This window comes from Chrysemys picta, chromosome 23, assembly GCF_011386835.1.
Source record: "Chrysemys picta bellii isolate R12L10 chromosome 23, ASM1138683v2, whole genome shotgun sequence".
NCBI lineage: Eukaryota > Metazoa > Chordata > Testudines > Emydidae > Chrysemys > Chrysemys picta.
In genome coordinates, this window is record NC_088813.1 from 484,067 (window position 1) to 503,089 (window position 19,023).

Below are 19,023 nucleotides of genomic sequence, written 5' to 3' on the forward strand. Positions count from 1 at the left end.
TTGTGAAGCTTGGTTGAGGTGGTGAAGTCAGAGGGTGGGATATTTCCCAGGGAATGCCTTACTGCTAAATGATGAACTAGCACTCGGCTGAGCCCTCAAGGGATAACACATTGTTGTTACTGCAGCCTCACACTCTATAAGGCAGCACGAATGGGGGGGGGGAGGGGGCAGGAAGACAGCATGGCAGAGACACACACCCTGTGTGTGAGAGAGAGAGACTTTGAGAAAGCAGCTGCTGCCAAGAAGCTCCCTCCATTCTGAGCCCTGTCATGCCCTCCCCTGCTCTGTGGAGATGGGGGGCAGGAATGGGGGAGGGGGACACCCTGACAACAGCACCCCTCTTCTCCCCCCACCCCCCAGGAAGAGGTTCATGGGAGCAGCTCCAAGGCAGAGAGCAGGAGCAGCACAAGGCAGTGGGGAGAGGGACATTTGAACTGCCGGCAATTAATAGTTTGCTGAGTGGCAGATGAACAGGGAACTTAGGGGAGCTGTCGGCCCACCCTGGTTCCAAGCCCCCACCAGCTAGCTCCAGTGGGCTGCTCTTTCTGAAAGCAGTGGACAAAGCAGGTGGCTGCCAAACAATGCATAGTGCAACTTTAAACGAGCATGTTCTCTAATTCAGAGGTTCTCAAACTGTGGTCCATTCAAGTGGTCTGCGGATAGTTCCCTCTAAGGTGCACTCCTGGGTGGCTCCACATGAGAGAATGAAGGGCCACCCATCTAATTAGTGGAGCCTCGCAGGCGTGGCTCCACTAATTAGGTGCGTGGACCCTGGAGAAGATGCACATAGAATATCAGGGTTGGAAGGGACCTCAGGAGGTCATCTAGTCCAACCTCCTGCTCAAAGCAAGACCAACTAAATCAACTAAATGTTTAGAAAGAAGTGGGGCCATTGCTCCTTGCACGGCAAGCAATTCTCTCCCACACGCACATGCATCAGCATGGGAACGGCCACCCAGAACAGGCCAATGATTCACCCAGACCAGTATCCTGTTCATACCTAGGACTAATTGCACCATCAGAGGGAGGCTAAAAACCCTGTAATATACATAGCTATGTGATATCATACTATGAAGTAAAGTTTCCTGTTCAAAAAGAAAAATGGATAGCTCTTGTATTTGTCCTTGTTAGTCCAATTCAGAAGGCTTTCTGTATTCATACAAACATCTAATCCCTTTCTTTTTGTGTACCAAGCTATTTGCCTCAATATCATGCACCAATGAGTTCCATGGATTCATTGTCTGTTGATGAAAGAACCACCAACTACCCTGTATCTCACACTTCCCCGTGGCTAATACCAAATGCTCAAAGCCATATGAAAAAGTGGAGTTCTCAGCTTGCCAATGCCAGAGAGTCAGATATAGCCCTGACAGTTTCTGAGATACCCAGGATTAAAACAGTCCTTGGCCCCAGATGTCACAATGCTATTTTGGAATTGCTCCAGGACTTAAAATAGCACATCCTGGCCCTCATAGGAGAATAATTGTCTGTCTCTGGAGATCTATAACTGGCATTTCATTTCGGTGGCCACTGTGAAGGCTGAAGGCATCCATGAAGTATGGGTAATATCATATATACGGTCTAGCATATATTTTAGGTGGGTGCCTGACAGCATTTGGACAATTTATAGCCAGCTCATCCCTAGTTTCTCTGCTTACCTGCCAAAGGTTACATTAGATTCAATACCTTTCCTTTTTCCAAATGAGACTGGAAAAGCGTCCAGAGTCTGACGCAGGGGTTGCTGTGAAGAGAAGGCATGTGTATGTATGTGCATGTGTATTTATTATATCTATGAAACACACACACCCATGGAAAGGAGCAGGAACATGGCAGAACATCTTTTTGGTAAGTTTCTACTGAAGACGGGCCTGAGTCACACAGCTCAGACCTGGATCTGAGCCTGCCCAGTGTCCAACGGGTGTTTGGATGTGAGCCAGTCTCTATTCCTTAGTCTACCTGCTAAGCCTAGGAAAGCTGATCATTTGTTTAGTAATTTTTAACTTGTTCAAATAGTTGCATAGTTTCTGTTGCACAGGGTCTGTATGTATTACTGCCACAGGCCACGCCTACACTGCCCTGCAGTTAGAGCTACAAGCACACACTAGCACACTGCACTGTAACTCTGCCATGTGGATGCTGTAGGGTGTGAACCAAAAGGTACCTAGTGCTCATAAATGAAGTCCCCTTTGAGCAAATAAGTTAATGTGAACCAAGTACCTTTTAGTTTATGCCTGCAGCATCCACACAAGGGACTTACAATGTAGCACGCTAGTGCAAGCTGCAACTCACACCCCCACAGCACAACCTGCGGGGCCACGGAGACAAGCCATTGGATCTCAGATGCCATCTCCACTCCATTTATAGGGCTCTAGCCCCCACATCCTCAACGTGGATGTCCTTTTATCTTCATTACTTCCATCCTGGATTCAGTTATGCCATATGAGACTACATGAAATGCCTGTATCGCGGTGAAGGCTATAGCTACCAGGTGTTTGATTCTGACACATATCGCAGAAGGTAGCTACAATGGCTCTTGGATGCCCAGGTCTGAGAGTCACCTCGTTCCCCACCCCCACCTCAAGGGAGAGGGAGCCTGGCTTGTGCTTCTCCGGGTGCCAGGTTCCTGACACCTACAGCCCGTTAGCCACCCAAGCTCTCTCCTCGGAACTAGGCCAGCCCTTACTTTGCCTATCAGGGTTATAACAGAACATGCTCTCTAGAAACTACACTTAACAGATTAATAATTGTGTTAACTTACAATGCTAAATTTACATGCCCAAGAGACAGGCTGACAGAAAACCTGTTTTTCAACTGAGCTCTGCCTTGATACAGACTTTAAAACATATTCCCAATATGCATAGATAAATACTGGGTATGGAGTTATGTATCTAATAACAGGCAAAAACACTAACAAAATGTTAGGAATCATTAGGAAAGGAAAAGATAATAAGACAGAAAATATCATAATGCTGCTATATATATCCATGGTACACCCACACCTTGAATACTGCATACAGATCTGGTCGCCTGATCTCAAGAAAGATGTATTAGAATTGGAAAAGGTACAGAGAAGTGCAACAAAAATGATTAGGGGAATGGAACAGCTTCCGTATATGAGGAGAGATTAAAAAGACTGGGACTTTTCAGCTTGGAAAAGAGATGACTAAGGGGGGTATGATAGAGATCTATAAAATCATGACTGGCATGGAGAAAGTGAATAAGGAAGTGTTATTTATTCATTCTCATAACACAAGAACCAAAGGTCACCCATTGAAATTAATAGGCAGTAGGTTGGAAAACTAACAAAAGGCAATACTTCTTCACAGAACGCACAGTGAACCTATGGAACTTAGGGTGACCAGATCGCAAGAGTGAAATATCAGGACACATTGGGCGAGCGGGGGGAGGGGGCGGGTGAAGAGGATGACAATGACAGACACAGGTGCACAAAGCCATGAGAGGGGGCCCTAGGAAGCTGCGAGAGGGGGCCCTAGGAAGCTGCGAGAGGGGTTGTACGGCCCCTGCTGCAGCTCGCACCACAAGCCACAGGGCAAAGACACCTATTGAATTCAATGAGAATTTTGCATGTGAATTGATGTACCTAGTTCTGAGATTATAAAGCCAGAAGGGATCCAGTGATCACCTGGTCTCACCGCCTGTATAGCACAGACATAGAACTTTCCCAAAATAATTCCTAGAGGATAGCTTTTAGAAAAAGCTTTTAGAAAAACACCATGACCCCATAGTATATTGTTAATCGTTAATTACTCTCACCATTGAAAAGGTATGCCTTATATCCAGTCTGAATTTGTCTAGCTGCAACTTCCAACCGTTGGATCATGCTCTACCTTTCTCTGCTAGACTGAAGTGCCCATTATTAACTATTTGTTCCCCATGTAGATACTTACAGTCTATAACCAAGTCACTTCTTAACCGTCTTTTTGTTAAGCTAAATAGATTGAGGTCCTTGAGTCGATCACTATAAGGCATGTTTTATAATCCTTTAATCAGTCTTGTGACCCTTCTCTGAACACTCTCCAATTTATCAATATCCTTCTTCAATTGTGCACCCCAGAACTGGACACCGTATTCCAGCAGTGGTTGCACCAGTGCCAAATACAGAGATAAAATAACCTCTCTACTCCTGCTTGAGATTCCCCTATTTAGGCATCTGGTCACCCTATTTCTGTATGCATTTCCCCAAACTGAACTGCATCTGGTCACCCTATTTCTGTATGCATTTCCCCAGAAATTCTGTCATGTGGAATCATTATGAAACTCGCATGGCTACAACCCTTCCGATGAACCTTTAGATCCACTGCACAGACTTATGCCACTTGAGCTAATGGAGTAAGTGATGGCAGAGGCAGACAGGTTGTCATCCTATATGTGATAGATCAGCTCTATAGGGGGATGAGACACTTTTTTTGCCACTGGGTTTCACAGATATCTGCTGACAGAAGAGGAACTGTGAAACTCAGGAATCCTGGGTCTATTCCAGGCTCCTGAATGGAGTGGTCTCTAGTAGTCAAAGACCCTTCTTCCCCATCTCCTCCCATCTATGTCTATCCTATTGCTGTCTAACCAGCCCCAGCTCCTCATTTAATTTCAACTGCCCCCCACTACTGCTCTGGATTCCTTGTCCCAGTTTCCTGGTCCTGTCTCACTCTCCTCTCTCCCCACCCCCATCCCTCAGATGGGATGTTCGTTCCAGACTGGCAAAATTATAAGGCTTCCCAACATTTCAACACTTCCCATTCTAAATTTTCGGTTGCTTAACTATAGGCTAGCTCTGCCTGCAACAAGCATATTCAGAACCTCTGATTAAAGGGATGATAAGTGTAGCAACCTCCATCATAGCTAGTCATCAAAGATTGAACCCGAGCCATCCAGACTTAAAAGCATGAGCTTCTACTACTTGAGTTCAAGATATAACTCCCTTAGCTGGTAGCTATACAGTTATCCTCTAAAAATCCACCAGAGGAGGGCACAAAACACAGGTTGGACAGTGAATTACAAAAGTGCCAAATATTATTATTAGACCTGCAATACTTTTCACAATGAACATCAGCGGGGGATAAACTGGGAGTTTAAGAATATTTGGAAAACAATTTTAGAATAGCATTCAGTGCTGTGGTTTAAAAGAAAAAAAACCTGTTAAAACTCATAACTTAGCAGCATTCAGTGTTTGAAAAAAAAAAAAACTTCTAGGAGCTCTGGGATACAAGTTAAGAATGTTGAAACAGGAAGATGTTATACTTAGTTACCACTTGGGCAAGGCAGCGTGCTATGTAATACTTGCAAGATTTCACTGTAATATTTTACAATATATAGCAGCGCAATGCGGATTCCATTGATATTGTTGAGCAATTCATGCTGATTTTATTTCAGCCCACATCTTAATAGTTTTGAATACTATAGATCACAATTTTCAGCTCAGTTGGTCTGAACATGCAGAGCTTTAAAATTGCTATGCTCTAAACTGTATATTAACTACAATTTTATAAACCTGCATGTCAGAGAACTGTGTGCCACTACTACTAGACAGTGGCACAAGGCAATTCAGTGTGAATCATAGAAATGTAGGACTGGAAGGGACATCAACAAGTCATCTAGTCAAACCCCTGCACTGAGGCAGGACTGAGTAATAACAACTAGACCATCCTTGACAGGTGTTTGTCTAACCCAGGGGTCGGCATTCACTCTAATTTAAGGTTTTGCATGCCAGTAATACATTTTAACATTTTTAAAGATAGAAGGTCTCTTTCTATCAGTCTATAATATATAACTAAACTATTTTGTATGTAAAGTAAATAAGGTTTTTAAAATGTTTAAGAAGCTTCATTTAAAATTAAATTAAAATGTGGAGCCCTCCGGACCAGTGGCCAGGACCCGGGCAGTGTGAGTGCCACTGAAAATCAGCTCACGTGCCGCCTTTGGCACACGTGTTGTAGGTTGCCTACCCCTGGTCTAACCTCTTAAAAAACTCCAATGACTGCTATTCCATAACCTCTCTAGGTAATTTGTCCAGTGCTTAACTACCTTTACAGTTAGGAAGTTTTTCCTAATGTCTAACCTAAATCTCCCTTGCTACAATTTAAGCCTATTTCTTCTTTTTCCTGCATGACCTGAATGGGACGGGGATGGGTCCAGGCAGTGGGATTGGGGGGAGGGAGGTCAAGGGAGTCGGTGGGTGTGTGGGGATGGACCGGGGGAAGCAAGGTGGAGGAACTGAGGGGGACACGACTGGGACTGGGGGAGTCGGGGGAGCGCCCACTGCCCGCTGCCGGAGTCTACAAGCCCCGCCCTGCTGCAGCACACAGGTGAGCAAGACCTCCTCCCTGCCGCTCTGTGTGCTGGGGGCAGGGGCAGGGCTGCGCTCTGCAGGCTCCTGCCGGCCCGTGGGCTGACACCACCGCGCCAGGACCTCTCAGCTGCGCGCTGCCCCAGGGCCCAGGGAGGAAAGGTGAGTGGCGCCGGCTTGCCGCTGTCCCCCTCATATAGGGTGACCAGACGTCCCGACCAATGTAAGGTCGGGACGTGGGACAAGTCCCCTAAAATCGGGACTGTCCCGATAATATCAGGACGTCTGATCACCCTAGTGGAACTAGTCGCCAGGGGATATTGTGATGGCCAAAAGTATAACTGGGTTCAAAAAAGAAGGCTAGGCCCATCAATGGCTATTGGCCAAGATGGTCAGGGATGCAATTCCATGGTTGGGTGTCCCTAGCCTCTGACTACCAGAAGCTGGGAATGGGCAACAGAGGATGGATCACTTGATGGTTCCCTGTTCTGTTCAGTCCCTGTCAGAAGCCAGAATACTGGGCTAGAAGGACCATTGGTCTAAACCAGACATGGGCAAACTACGGCCTGTGGGACTGTCCTGCCCAGGCCCTGAGCTCCCGGCTGGGGACCCTAGTCCTCGGCCCCTCCCCTGCTGTCCTCCCTCCCACGCAGCCACGCCGCCGCGCGGGCCGCACTCTGGCCCGCCACTCCCGCTGGGCAGCGTGGGGAGCGCAGCTGGCTCTGGCCGGGTGTCACAGCTGTGAGCTCATGCTGCTGGTAAGGGGGCGGGGAGCAGGGAGGTTGGGTAAGGGAGCGGGAGGTTCTGGGGGGCAGTCAGGGAGGAGGGGGTGGTTGGATGGGGCGGAGGTTCTGGGGGGGGCGGTCAGGGGATGGGGGACAGGGAGGGTTGGGAGTGGGAGTCCCGGGGGCCTGTCAGGGGGCAGGGATGTGGATAAGGGTCAAGAGGGCAGTCAGGGGACAGGGAGGGTTGGATAAGGGGGTGGGATCTCAGGGGACAGTTAGGGGTAGGGGGTCCCAGGAGCAGGTGGTCAGGGGACGAGGAGCAGAGGGCAGTTGGATAGGGGGTGGGAGTCCCGGGGGGGCTGTCAGGAGGAGGGGGTGTGGATAGGGGTCAGGGCAGTCAGGGGACAGGGAGCAGGGGGGTTGGATAGGGGGCGGGGGTCCCAGGAGAGGGCAGTCAGGGGACAGGAACAGGGGGGTTTGATGGGTTGGGGGTCCTGAGGGGGGCAGTCAGGGGGCAGGAAGTGGGAGGTGGCGGATAGGGGTTGGGGGGCAGGTTGTTTGGGGAGGCACAGCCTTCCCTACCCGGCCCTCCATACAGTTGTGCAACCCCGATGTGGCCCTCAGGCCAAAAAGTTTGCCCACCCCTGGTCTAAACCCAGTATGGCCATTCTTATCTGCACATACATTTCACTATGGTATTAATGACCAGTGTGGCCCTGGCTTTTATTTAAGACCTCCCATGACATTCTTTGATGAAGCAGAATCAGGATATTCATCCCCTTGCCAGGTGGCACTGAAGGGTTCCTTGGTCACAGTAAAAAGCAACAGAGGGTCCTGTGGCACCTTTGAGACTAACAGAAGTATAGGGAGCATAAGCTTTCATGGGTAAGAACCTCACTTCTTCAGATGCAAGTAATGGAAATCTCCAGAGAATGGAAATCTTGCATCTGAAGAAGTGAGGTTCTTACCCACGAAAGCTTATGCTCCCAATACTTCTGTTAGTCTCAAAGGTGCCACAGGACCCTCTGTTGCTTTTTACAGATTCAGACTAACACGGCTACCCCTCTCATACTTGGTCACAGTAGTAAGAGAAACATAAGAATCTCAATCTACTAAATTTATCCAAAGCAAGGTTACGAGCTGACCTGGTCACTGTCTAAGTAACAACATGAGGGCAACTGACCAATGAAAGGATTACCTAGGAACATGGTGGACACTCCATCACTTGTAGTCTTTAAGTCAAGACTGAGTATCTTTCAAAAAGAATGCTGTAGCTCAAAAAGATCTTATGGGTGTGATGCTCAAACCACTGCGCTATGACGTGGTGGCTTGGGGAGGAATAGGGGCTAGGTGGGAGGGGGCAATGGGGTGAGAAGAGGGGATGGGGGGGAATTTGGGACATGCAGGGCTACGGCAGCCAAAGAAAGAGGCTCCAGGGCTGCGGCTGATGGGAGAGACCCCCTTCCTCCCCAGCTTCAACTCTGTGGCTGCTGTGGCAGGGGAGAGACCCCACTCCTTTCCAGCCCAAGCTCAGGGGCTGCTGTGGCAGGGGAGAGAGGGAGAGACCCCCCCGCTTCCCAGGCCCAGCTTGGGAACTGCCGCAGTGAGGGAGAGAGGGCACATCCATCACATTAGAAAGGTTAAGACTACTGATATTAAAATATGAGTTGTGTGCTTTTATGTGTAGAACAAAAAAAAGTTAATTATTATTAAGGGTTTTTTTTTAATATAGCACTTTTATCCAAAGCGCTTTACAATAGTTAGCTAACGGTACAAACAACATTTGGAAAGATCATTAAGTGGTCTGCTGAGACCCGCAGCAATTTTCAAGTTTCAGAGTAGCAGCCGTGTTAGTCTGTATCCGCAAAAAGAACAGGAGTACTTGTGGCACCTCAGAGACTAACAAATGTATTTGAGCATAAGCTCACGCAATTTTCAAGTGGTCCATGGAAAAAAAAGTTTGAGAGCCACTGCTCTAATTGATCTGCAACATAACAACAAAACAACGTTAACCAGGACGACTTTAAGTGAGGAGTTACTGTATATTGGCTTACAAGGGAGGTCAGGGGAGAGGGGACTTGGACCTGTTCTGGGCACCACCAAAAATTATACAAACCTGCCGCCCCTGCTGACAACTACAACCACCACTTTCCCCACAGCTGCTGGACCACAGTTCCTCACAGCCTGGACAGTAGGGCCTGCAGCCTCCTCCTCATTCCCTACACAGATGTTCTATCACATTATAGGATGTGCTAGGTAAATAGGTCTGTGTGTCTCACAGCGCTTAGCAGAGGTGGCTGGGCAGAGCTAAGCACACAGATTTGGCTCAGTCAGTCTGAGAGACACTGTGGCCATATGGGAGAGTCCTGTCCTGATCCTAACTCTACTAGAACTGCGCTTGTGCAATATCTCATTTTCAGGTCCACTGTTACCTCATCTGTTAGAGGGGGAACAAGGATCCTTGATGATCTCCTGTAGGGACATGACGCCTTGATCAATAATAATACTGTGAAGTGCAGAGAACTGTTAACACCAGTGAGTGGAAGAGGTGAGACTAGACCACATGGTCTCCTGGCTCCCAGCCCAGTACACCTCCCTCTAGCCCAGGGATGTTAAACTTATTCTGTGCAGGGGGCCAAATTCCATTTTATTATGATCTCTGGGCCAGGGCGTCGATTTAGTGCTCACCACTCTCCTCATTCCAAAGTGGCACCTTCACTAACCTCCATGGGAGATTAAGAGCAGTAATAGAGTAAATTCCCTGTTCATTATCATCACCATGTTACTTCTCCAGGGCCTTGTTATCGCAGTCAGCATCACTCAGTGGGGAAAATGCTCACCACTGTGACCACCATTCTCTCTGTCCTTTGTTCCTCTTCCTTTCCCATCCTCCTGTTTTCCCTGCTTTCCTTTTTCTCCCCTGCCTCTTCCTGTCTTCCCTTGGCATTTCTTTCCCCTCAGCTACACCCACTTCACTCGCAAGGTTGCCTTCCCACCCTCTACCCTAGACCAGCTACTAAAATGGACAGCAGTGAAATAGTTAATGCTCAGGTTTAAACGTAATTGTTGGGGGCGGGGGAGAGCTGAGGTTCTGCAGAATTTAGGATTAGCTCTGGGCCTTCTCATTCTGTGGTTCAAGAAATGAGGTCTAATAGCTTCATATTTTCAATTCTGGCCCTTGGTTTAGGTCCCAGACAGAAGATCTCAGCAGTGGAAGTCCATTGCTGTGAGTTTGTGTCTCTCCTGTCCTTCACTGTGTCACCCATTTGCCAGACTAAACCAATGGGGGAGCCCTAGGAAACATGAGACAGTATTGGCCAGCATGCCTCCAGACACCAGAGGGAGACACATGTGCAAAGATCTCAGGGCTCATTGGTCCTAGCTTGAGTCACTGAGGCCTGGTCTACACTAGGCGTTTATGTCGAAGTTAGCGCCGTTACATCGAATTAACCCTGCACCCGTCCACACCGCGAAGCTATTTAGTTCGACATAGAGGTCTCTTTAATTCGACTTCTGTACTCCTCCCCGACGAGGGGAGTAGCGCTAAATTCGACATGGCCATGTCGAATTAGGCTAGGTGTGAATGGAAATCGACGCTAATAGCTCCAGGAGCTATCCCACAGTGCACCACTCTGTTGACGCTCTGGACAGCAGTCCGAGCTCGGATGCTCTGACCAGCCACACAGGAAAAGCCCCGGGAAAATTTGAATTTGAATTCCTTTTCCTGTCTGGCCAGTTTGAATCTCATTTCCTGTCTGGACATCATGGCGAGCTCAGCAGCACTGGCAACGATGCAGAGCTCTCCAGCAGTGATGGCCGTGCAATCTCAGAATAGAAAGAGGGCCCCAGCATGGACTGATCGGGAAGTCTTGGATCTGATCGCTGTGTGGGGCGATGAGTCTGTGCTTTCCGAGCTGCGCTCCAAGAAACGGAATGCAAAGATCTACGAGAAGATCTCTAAAGACATGTCAGAGAGAGGATACAGCCGGGATGCAACGCAGTGCCGCGTGAAAATCAAGGAGCTGAGACAAGGTTACCAGAAGACCAAAGAGGCAAACGGACGCTCCGGATCCCATCCCCAGACATCCCGTTTCTACGAGGCACTGCATTCCATCCTAGGTGCGGCCGCCACCACTACCCCACCACTGACCGTGGACTCTGAGGATGGGATATTGTCCACAGCTGGTTCCTCGGACATGTTAGCGGACGGGGAAGATGAGGAAGGAGATGAGGAGGACGAGGCAGTCGACAGCGCTTACAACGCTGATTTCCCCGACAGCCAGGATCTCTTCATCACCCTTACAGAGATCCCCTACCAACCGTCCCCAGCCGTTACCCCGGACACAGAATCTGGGGAAGGATCAGCCAGTAAGTGTTGTAAACATCTAAACATTTATTTGTAACAGAACAGGAATATTAACCAAAACAACAATGGGTTTCTCATGATTAGTTTGCCCTAGGCGCTTAACGTTTCAGTCCTGGGCAGTGCAACTATTGAAAAAAAATCTAGCAATGTCCGGTTTAGCATGATTGTTCTGCCCAAGCCGCTCTACTGTTTAGTCACTGCCAGTGCAGCTAGAGTAAAATGCGGTCTATATGTCCGGGGATAGAGCAGAAATCCTCCTGGGACATCTCGATGAAGCTCTCCTGGAGGTAATTGGAAAGCCGTTGCATCAGGTTCCTGGGGAGAGCGGCCTTATTGGGTCCTCCGTAGTATGACACGTTGCCGCGCCACGAGACAATCAAGTACTCGGGAATCATTGCTCTGCACAGCAGGGAGGCATACGGCCCTGGTCTTTGGAGGCTTTCCCGAAGCATTCTTTCTTTCTCGCTGTCTGAGATCCTCATCAGGGTGATGTCGCTCATGGTGACCTGCTTTGAATTAGGTAGGGGAATGTTAGTGTTGGGACTGCTTGCCCGTTCCTTTACAGAACTGTAACCGCTGGTTTGCGGCCACGCGGTGGAGGCGGGAGAGGGGCAGCCTACAGGGATCATTCCCGGGGACAGCCGCAAGGGGGTGGGACAGGGGCAGAGTTCCTGCTTGCCGGATTGCTGGCAGCAGGGACTGACATTGCTTTCAATGTGAAATGAGGCCATTGCAAATATTAAAGTTTTAAGCTGCCACAAGTCTACAGCTTACCATGTCTGCCTGCTACAGAAATTCCGGTGTCCTGCCCCGCTTCTCAGATCTGCTGTGCAAGACCCCAGGCACTGAATGCGAAGGCCGAGAATTCGACCTTGTGCTGAGTGCGCATGTGATAGGTGCTGTGCATGGTCTTGTTCACAGAGAAAGACTATGTTCTTTGTTCACAACTACATTTATCTTTCTGAGGAATTCACTCCCTTTTTCCCATTCCCACAGCCACATCTGCGACTGTCTCACAACCTAGCCTGGCATCACACTCCCAGAGGCTAGCGCAGATTAGGCGTAGGAAGAAGAGGACACGGGAGGACATGTTCTCGGAGCTTATGGGCTGCTCCCGAGCCCAGGCAGCACAGCAGACCCAGTGGCGGGAGAACTTGTCCCAAATGCACCAAGCAAACATGGATCGGGAGGAGAGGTGGCGCAGCAGGCGATTCAAATGCTGCTTGGACTACTGAGGGAGCAAACGGACACGCTCTGGCGCCTTGTGGATGTTCTGCAGGAATGGAGGCAGGAGGACAGAGCCCCGCTGCAGTCTATCTCTAACCGCCCTCCCCCGCCACCAAGTCCCATACCCCCCTCACCCAAAGTCCAAAGAAGGAGGGGCGGCAGAGTCCGTGCTAACTCTCACTCCACCCCTGCAGAGAGCTCAAGTAGTAGAAGGCTCTCATTCCCCAAAATTTGACAAGTTTTTCCCTTCCCGCCTCACACAAGCCCCCGTCCAAGTTTCACCTCCCAGTTCCATGTGTAGTTGATAATAAAAAATATGTTTCTGTTAATTACTGTTTCCATCATGTTCTTTTGGAGGAGGGGGGGAAGGGGGTTGATAATTGGACAGGACAGTCACCTTTGGCAGGGTACATAGGCGGGGGCAGGTCCAGCAGCAGGGCACATACACAGTGCAGTGACTAGTTACCCTGGTCAGTCTGGGAGGTGGTTTTCATGTTCTGTGGTGGGGGGTGGGTTGCTCTGTGACTTTGTGGCGGGGGAGGGCACTTACAGATCTTAAGCGGCGGTCCTTATCCTGGATCACAGAGCCACGCAGCAGGGGATCTGTAACCGTCCTCCCCCCGCCACAAAGTCACATCGCCCCCCCATACACACAGTCCCGATCAGGAGGGGTGACAGGCTCCGTTGAAACAACCAGTCCATCACAGCGGAGCCTGTCAATCCTGGAGTTTAGAAGCTTCATTTGCGTCAGTACACTACACCCGCTCCCCACCAGAGTCTACGTCCCAGTTTTAAAACATTCCCGCAAAAACAGTAATAAAGAAAACGGTGTTCATTAACAAAGTAGAAGTGATTTTATTTCTAAACGAGTGTTGCAAGGGGGTGAAGGGGGTATGTAACTGGAGAGGATAGTCAACATTAACTGGGTAAAGAAACGGGGGCTGGTTCAGCTTCTCTGTACAGTAACTTAAAAGTCACAGGTTACCCTGCTCAGTCAGGAACCTAGCTTTCAAAGCCTCCCGGATGCACAGTGCGTCCCGCTGGTCTCTTCTAATCGCCCGGCTGTCTGGCTGGGCGTAATCAGAAGCCAGGCTATTTGCCTCAACCTCCCACCCCGCCATAAAGGTCTCCCCCTTGCTCTCACAGAGATTGTGGAGCACACAGCAAGCTGCTATAACAATGGGGATATTGGTTTCGCTGAGATCACAGCGAGTCAGTAAGCTTCTCCATCTCCCCTTGAGACGGCCAAAAGCACACTCCACCAGCATTCTGCACTTGCTCGGCCGGTAGTTGAAGAGTTCTTTTTCACTGTTCAGGGCGCCAGTATAGGGCTTCATGAGCCAGGGCATTAGCGGGTAGGCTGTAAGGTGCCACAAGTACTCCTGTTCTTCTTTTTATAGGCATCTCCACATCCCCAACAGTTATTTTGTGGTCCGGGAAGTAAATATCTTGCTGCAGCCGTCTAAACAGACCAGAGTTCCTGAAAACACGAGGGTCATGAACCTTGCCCGGCCATCCGACGTAGATGTTCGTAAAACATCCCCTGTGGTCCACCAGTGCTTGCAGCACCATGGAAAAGTAGCCCTTTCTGTTAATGTACTGGCTGGCCTGGTGGTCCGGTGCCAGGATAGGGATGTGAGTTCCATCTATGGCCCCACCGCAGTTTGGGAATCCCATCGCTGCAAAGCCATCTATGATCGCCTCCACGTTTCCCAGGGTCACTACCTTTGGCAGCAGTACATCAACGATTGCCTTGGCTACTTGCATCACAACAACCCCCACGGTAGATTTGCCCACGCCAAAGTGGTTCGCGACTGACCAGTAGCTGTCTGGTGTTGCAAGCTTCCAGAGGGCTATGGCCACTCGCCTCTGGACAGTCAGGGCTGCTCGCATCCGGGTGTCATTGCGCTTCAGGGCAGGGGACAGCAACTCACAAAGTTCAAGGAAAGTTCCCTTACGCATGCGAAAGTTTCGCAGCCACTGGGATTCATCCCAGACCTGCAGCACTATGCGGTCCCACCAGTCAGTGCTTGTTTCACGTGCCCAGAATCGCCGTTCCACGGCATCAACATGACCCATTACCACCATGATGTCCTCGGCGCTGGGTCCCGTGCTTTCTGAGAGGTCTGTGCTACTCTCAGACTTCAGGCCCTCACCGCGGTGCCGTAGCTTCCTCGCCTGACTTATCTGCATCTGCCTCAGGGAAAGGTGGATGATAAGCTGCGAGGCGTTGAGAGCGGCCACAACTGCAGCGATGGTCGCAGCGGGCTCCATGCTCGCAGTGCTGTGGCGTCCGCGCTGTCACTGATTAGAAAAGTGCGCAAACTGATTTCCCGCCGGCGCTTTCAGGGAGGGAGGGCGGGAGTGATGGACGGATGACGACAGTTACCCAAAAGCACCCTCGAGACATTTTTTTTACCCAGAAGGCATTTGCAGCTCCACCCAGAATTCCAATGGGCAGCGGGGAGTGCGGGAACTGTGGGATAGCTGCCCACAGTGCACCGCTTCCAATGTCGACGCTTTCCCCATTACTGTGGACTCACAAAGTCGAATTACTGTCCTTAGTGTGGACACACATGTTCGACTTTGCAATATCGATTCCAAAAATTCGATTTAAGTAAAATCGAACTACTCTCGTAGTGTAGACATACCCAGTCTCTGAGGCAGGAGGAATAAAGGGCTCTCCCTCCCTTGGGGATCAGAGGTGTCCCACTAGAGGACGACTGTTTTTCATTCAATGTAGGTAAAAAAATCAGCTCACAATCAAGGTGCCCTAGCTCAGCAATGCCTTGTTCAAATAACTGCAGGTTTCCCCAGTAACTTGATCTCACCCCTGACAATCAGGCTGAGCTGACTTATCTTTTGGAATTTAGAGAGGATGAAAAAAGTTGGTTTTAAACAAAAACTTAGTTACAGACTTAACTCTGGAGATGCTACTGCCTATGTCTCCAGGACTCAGGCTGATTTATGCCAGCCGATACCCTGGCAAAGGTTTCAAGCGGAGTGCCCCAAGGGTTGGTCCTGGGGCCGGTTTTGTTTAATATCTTTATTAATGATCTGGAGGATGGTGTGGACTGCACTCTCAGCAAGTTTGCAGATCAGGGCCAGCTTTAGGCCGATTCAGCCGATTCGGCTGAATTGGGCCCCGCGCCAAGAGGGCCCCGCGCTGCAGCTGTTCACCCCGCCCCCAGCTCACTTCCCCCTCCTCCCCTCCCCTGCACGCTCCGCCCCCTCCCCTGCTGAGAGGAAGCAGGGGCGGGCCGGCAGCACAAAGTAAGCTGGAGTGGGGGCGGGAGAAGGGCTCCGGGGAGGCGCGGCCCGTTCCCGCAGGCCCCAGCGGCTCCGGCCCGGCCCGGTCCCTGCGGCTCGGGTCCCCCCCCCGCGCGGCTTCTGCGGCGCGGCTCAGGTCCCCCCGCGGCACAGCTCGGGTCTCCCCGTGTCCCCCCCGTCCCCCCCGCGGCACGGCGCGGCTCGGGTCTCCCCGTGTCCCCCCCCCGCGGCGCGGCGCGGGTTTCCCCGTGTCGCTCCCCCCGCGGCGCGGCTCGGGTTTCCCCGTGTCTCTCCCCCTGCGGCGCGGCTCGGGTCTCCCCACGTCTCTCCCCCCGCGGCTCGGGTCTCCCCGTCCCCCCGTGTCCCCCCCGCGGCGCGGCTCGGGTCTCCCCGTGTCCCCCCCGTCCCCCCCGTGGCGCGGCTCGGGTCTCCCCGTGTCCCCCCCCCCCGCGGCGCGGCTCGGGTTTCCCCCTGACCCCCCCGTCCCCGGCGCGGCGCGGCTCGGGTCTCCCCGTGTCCCCCCCCCTCCGTCCCCCCCGCGGCGCGGCTCGGGTCTCCCCGTGTCCCCCCCCCCCCTCCGTCCCCCCCGCGGCGCGGCTTGGGTCTCCCCGTGTCCCTCCCCCCGCGGTGCGGCTCGGGTCTCCCCGTGTCTCTCCCCCCCCCCCACGGCGCGGCTCCCCCCCCGCGGCGCGGCTCGCCCCCAGGAATCGGGCCCCGCTTTTGCTAAAGCCGGCCCTGTTGCAGATGACACTAAACTAGGAGACGTGGTAGATACACTAGAGGGTAGGGATCGGATACAGAGGGACCTAGACAAATTAGAGGATTGGGCCGAAAAAAACCTGATGAGGTTCAACAAGGACAAGTGCAGAGTCCTGCACTTAGGACGGAAGAATCCCATGCACTGCTACAGACTAGGGACCGAATGGCTAGGTAGCAGTTCTGCTGAAAAGGACCTAGGGGTCACAGTGGACGAGAAGCTGGATATGAGTCAACAGTGTGCTCTTGTTGCCAAGAAGGCTAACGGCATTTTGGGCTGTATAAGTAGGGGCATTGCCAGCAGATCGAGGAACGTGATCGTTCCCCTTTATTCGACATTGGTGAGGCCTCATCTGGAATACTGTGTCCAGTTTTGGGCCCCACACTACAAGAAGGATGTGGAAAAATTGGAAAGAGTCCAGCGGAGGGCAACAAAAATGATTAGGGGTCTGGAGCACATGACTTATGAGGAGAGGCTGAGGGAACTAGGATTGTTTAGTCTCCAGAAGAGAAGAATGAGGGGGGATTTGATAGCAGCCTTCAACTATCTGAAGGGGGGTTCCAAAGAGGATGGAGCTCGGCTGATCTCAGTGGTGGCAGATGACAGAACAAGGAGCAATGGTCTCAAGTTGCAGTGGGGGAGGTCCAGGTTGGATATCAGGAAAAACTATTTCACTAGAGAAGCTGGATATGAGCCAACTGGAATGGGTTACCTAGGGAGGTGGTGGAATCTCCTTCCTTGGAGGTTTTTAAGGCCCGGCTTGACAAAGCCCTGGCTGGGATGATTTAGCTGGGTTTGGTCCTGCTTTGAGCAGCGGGTTGGACTAGATGACCTCTTGAGGTCCCTTCCAACTCTGATATTCTATGATTCTATGATTCTATGATAGTGGAAGGTTTACCAGGAATCTAGGTTACGGTGGCACTTCTTGTGTTCACAGCACACACAGAGAGAAGTTAAATAAAAACAACTTTTTTTCTTAGAATTCAGAACACACAAGAACCCAACACTAAGAAGAGAGACAACGCAGGGTGCTCCCTAAAACAGAGAAGCACAACTCTCCCCAATTTACTTTTAGTTGTCTGTCTGCAAACTGATTGCTGGCACAGTCACAAGCTTATCTATAGAGCCCTCTAGCCTGCAAGTATGACCAGGGAATTCCTCGCTCCCCACCACACACCCTTACAGTGATAGCTGGCAATTCCAACACAGTCAGATCTCAGTACACCCCAGCACTGAGGCCCTCTAATCTCCCCTATGCTCAGGCAGCCATTGAGGGTCAGTGCAGCCCAGGGAAGTGGGTACGACCAGGGCTGCCAGGGAACGCACTGGCTCAGCCCCTGTACTCAGTGACCCTTGTTGATGGGGCTCTAGAGGTGTTACAGCTGAACCCTCTCCTGGGAGAACCTTTTGGAGAACAGCAGAAGTAACATCACCGGCTCTATGTCTGGATAACTCTCCCCTTTCCCTGGTATAGAAAGGTCCTCATGGCCCAACATGCTCAAATTAACCCCTCCCTGCACCAACGTTTTTGAATCAGGCCCACAACATTTCCTTTCTTTTAGTCTCTTAGAGCAGAACTTCACTAGAGTGAGCTGACAGCAAATACACACAGTCAACAGCAAAGGAGAACAAGAGAGCACACACTCCTCTGATGACAGCTCACAGGAAAGTCACCAGAGCAGGAGTGCTGGAGTGTAAATCTAATGCCAGGAAATAATGCAGAAGAGCAAATAAATAGACACTATTTTAGTCTGTGTTACAGGGTAATTGAAAAGGAGACCACAAAGATCTCTGAGCATCTTAGACATTTCTGCAGCAATATTTAAAGCAGAAAAGTGAAAGCCCCAGACAGACTCCTGTCCATAGGAACAGCTCCCATGAAGAACAACAGAGCTTCACCCAGAGCAGTTGAGGGCTGACACTCACCTGACTGCTGGATCCTACAGGGAAGGGCAGAGGCTGGCACTAGTGGCGGAGGAAGGACTCCCAGCTTCAGAATTGCCAGGTCTGCATTGCAAGTGAACATCTCAGAATTTACAGTAGCATTGCACGTCTGACTCCAGTCTGTTCATACAGCTATTGCTGGTTAACTTACAGCAATTTTATCTGAACTGAAACATTCTCCATCCAGCAGCTTCCAACTGAAAGTGAAACCATCGCTGGTAAATTACAGGAATCTCATTTATGGTACACAGAGACAAAAGATTTAAAGAAACACACACACAGTCCTAGGGTGGTGTCATAACTATAAAGGGAAGGGTAACAGTCCTTCTGTGTACAATACTATAAAATCCCTCCTGGCCAGAGACTCCAAAATCCTTTCCCCTGTAAAGGGTTAAGAAGCTCAGGTAACCTGGCTGACACCTGACCCAAA

At 50.7% G+C, this 19,023-nt stretch overlaps 2 protein-coding genes across 3 annotated transcripts in view; one reads left to right on the forward strand and one right to left on the reverse strand.

The window, feature by feature from the left end:
- Window positions 1-18,802, reverse strand: part of LOC101951584 (butyrophilin subfamily 2 member A1-like) — a 51,949-nt gene extending 33,147 nt beyond the window's left edge. The window contains exon 1 of one of the 2 annotated variants that reach the window (XM_008177068.4): window positions 18,576-18,802. The gene's annotated coding sequence lies outside the window, so the exon portion shown is untranslated. Of the gene's footprint in view, window positions 1-1,658; window positions 1,737-18,575 lie in introns of those variants that run through there. The other variant, XM_065576785.1, reaches the window with a different exon arrangement.
- Window positions 10,427-12,826, forward strand: LOC135977270 (myb/SANT-like DNA-binding domain-containing protein 1). Its single transcript, XM_065577198.1, has 2 exons — window positions 10,427-11,397; window positions 12,392-12,826. Exons 1-2 carry the CDS (start codon window positions 10,794-10,796, stop codon window positions 12,628-12,630), a joined length of 843 nt encoding a protein of 280 aa, XP_065433270.1. The 5' UTR covers window positions 10,427-10,793; the 3' UTR covers window positions 12,631-12,826.
- Window positions 18,803-19,023: the final 221 nt, after the last annotated feature.

Excerpts from the sequence above, each read along its gene's own strand:
- LOC135977270 (XM_065577198.1), top strand. The coding sequence starts at position 10,794 with ATGGCGAGCTCAGCAGCACTGGCAACGATGCAGAGCTCTCCAGCAGTG. Across the intron at positions 11,398-12,391 it reads ATCTGGGGAAGGATCAGCCA|CCACATCTGCGACTGTCTCA; the intron begins GTAAGTGTTGTA and ends CCATTCCCACAG.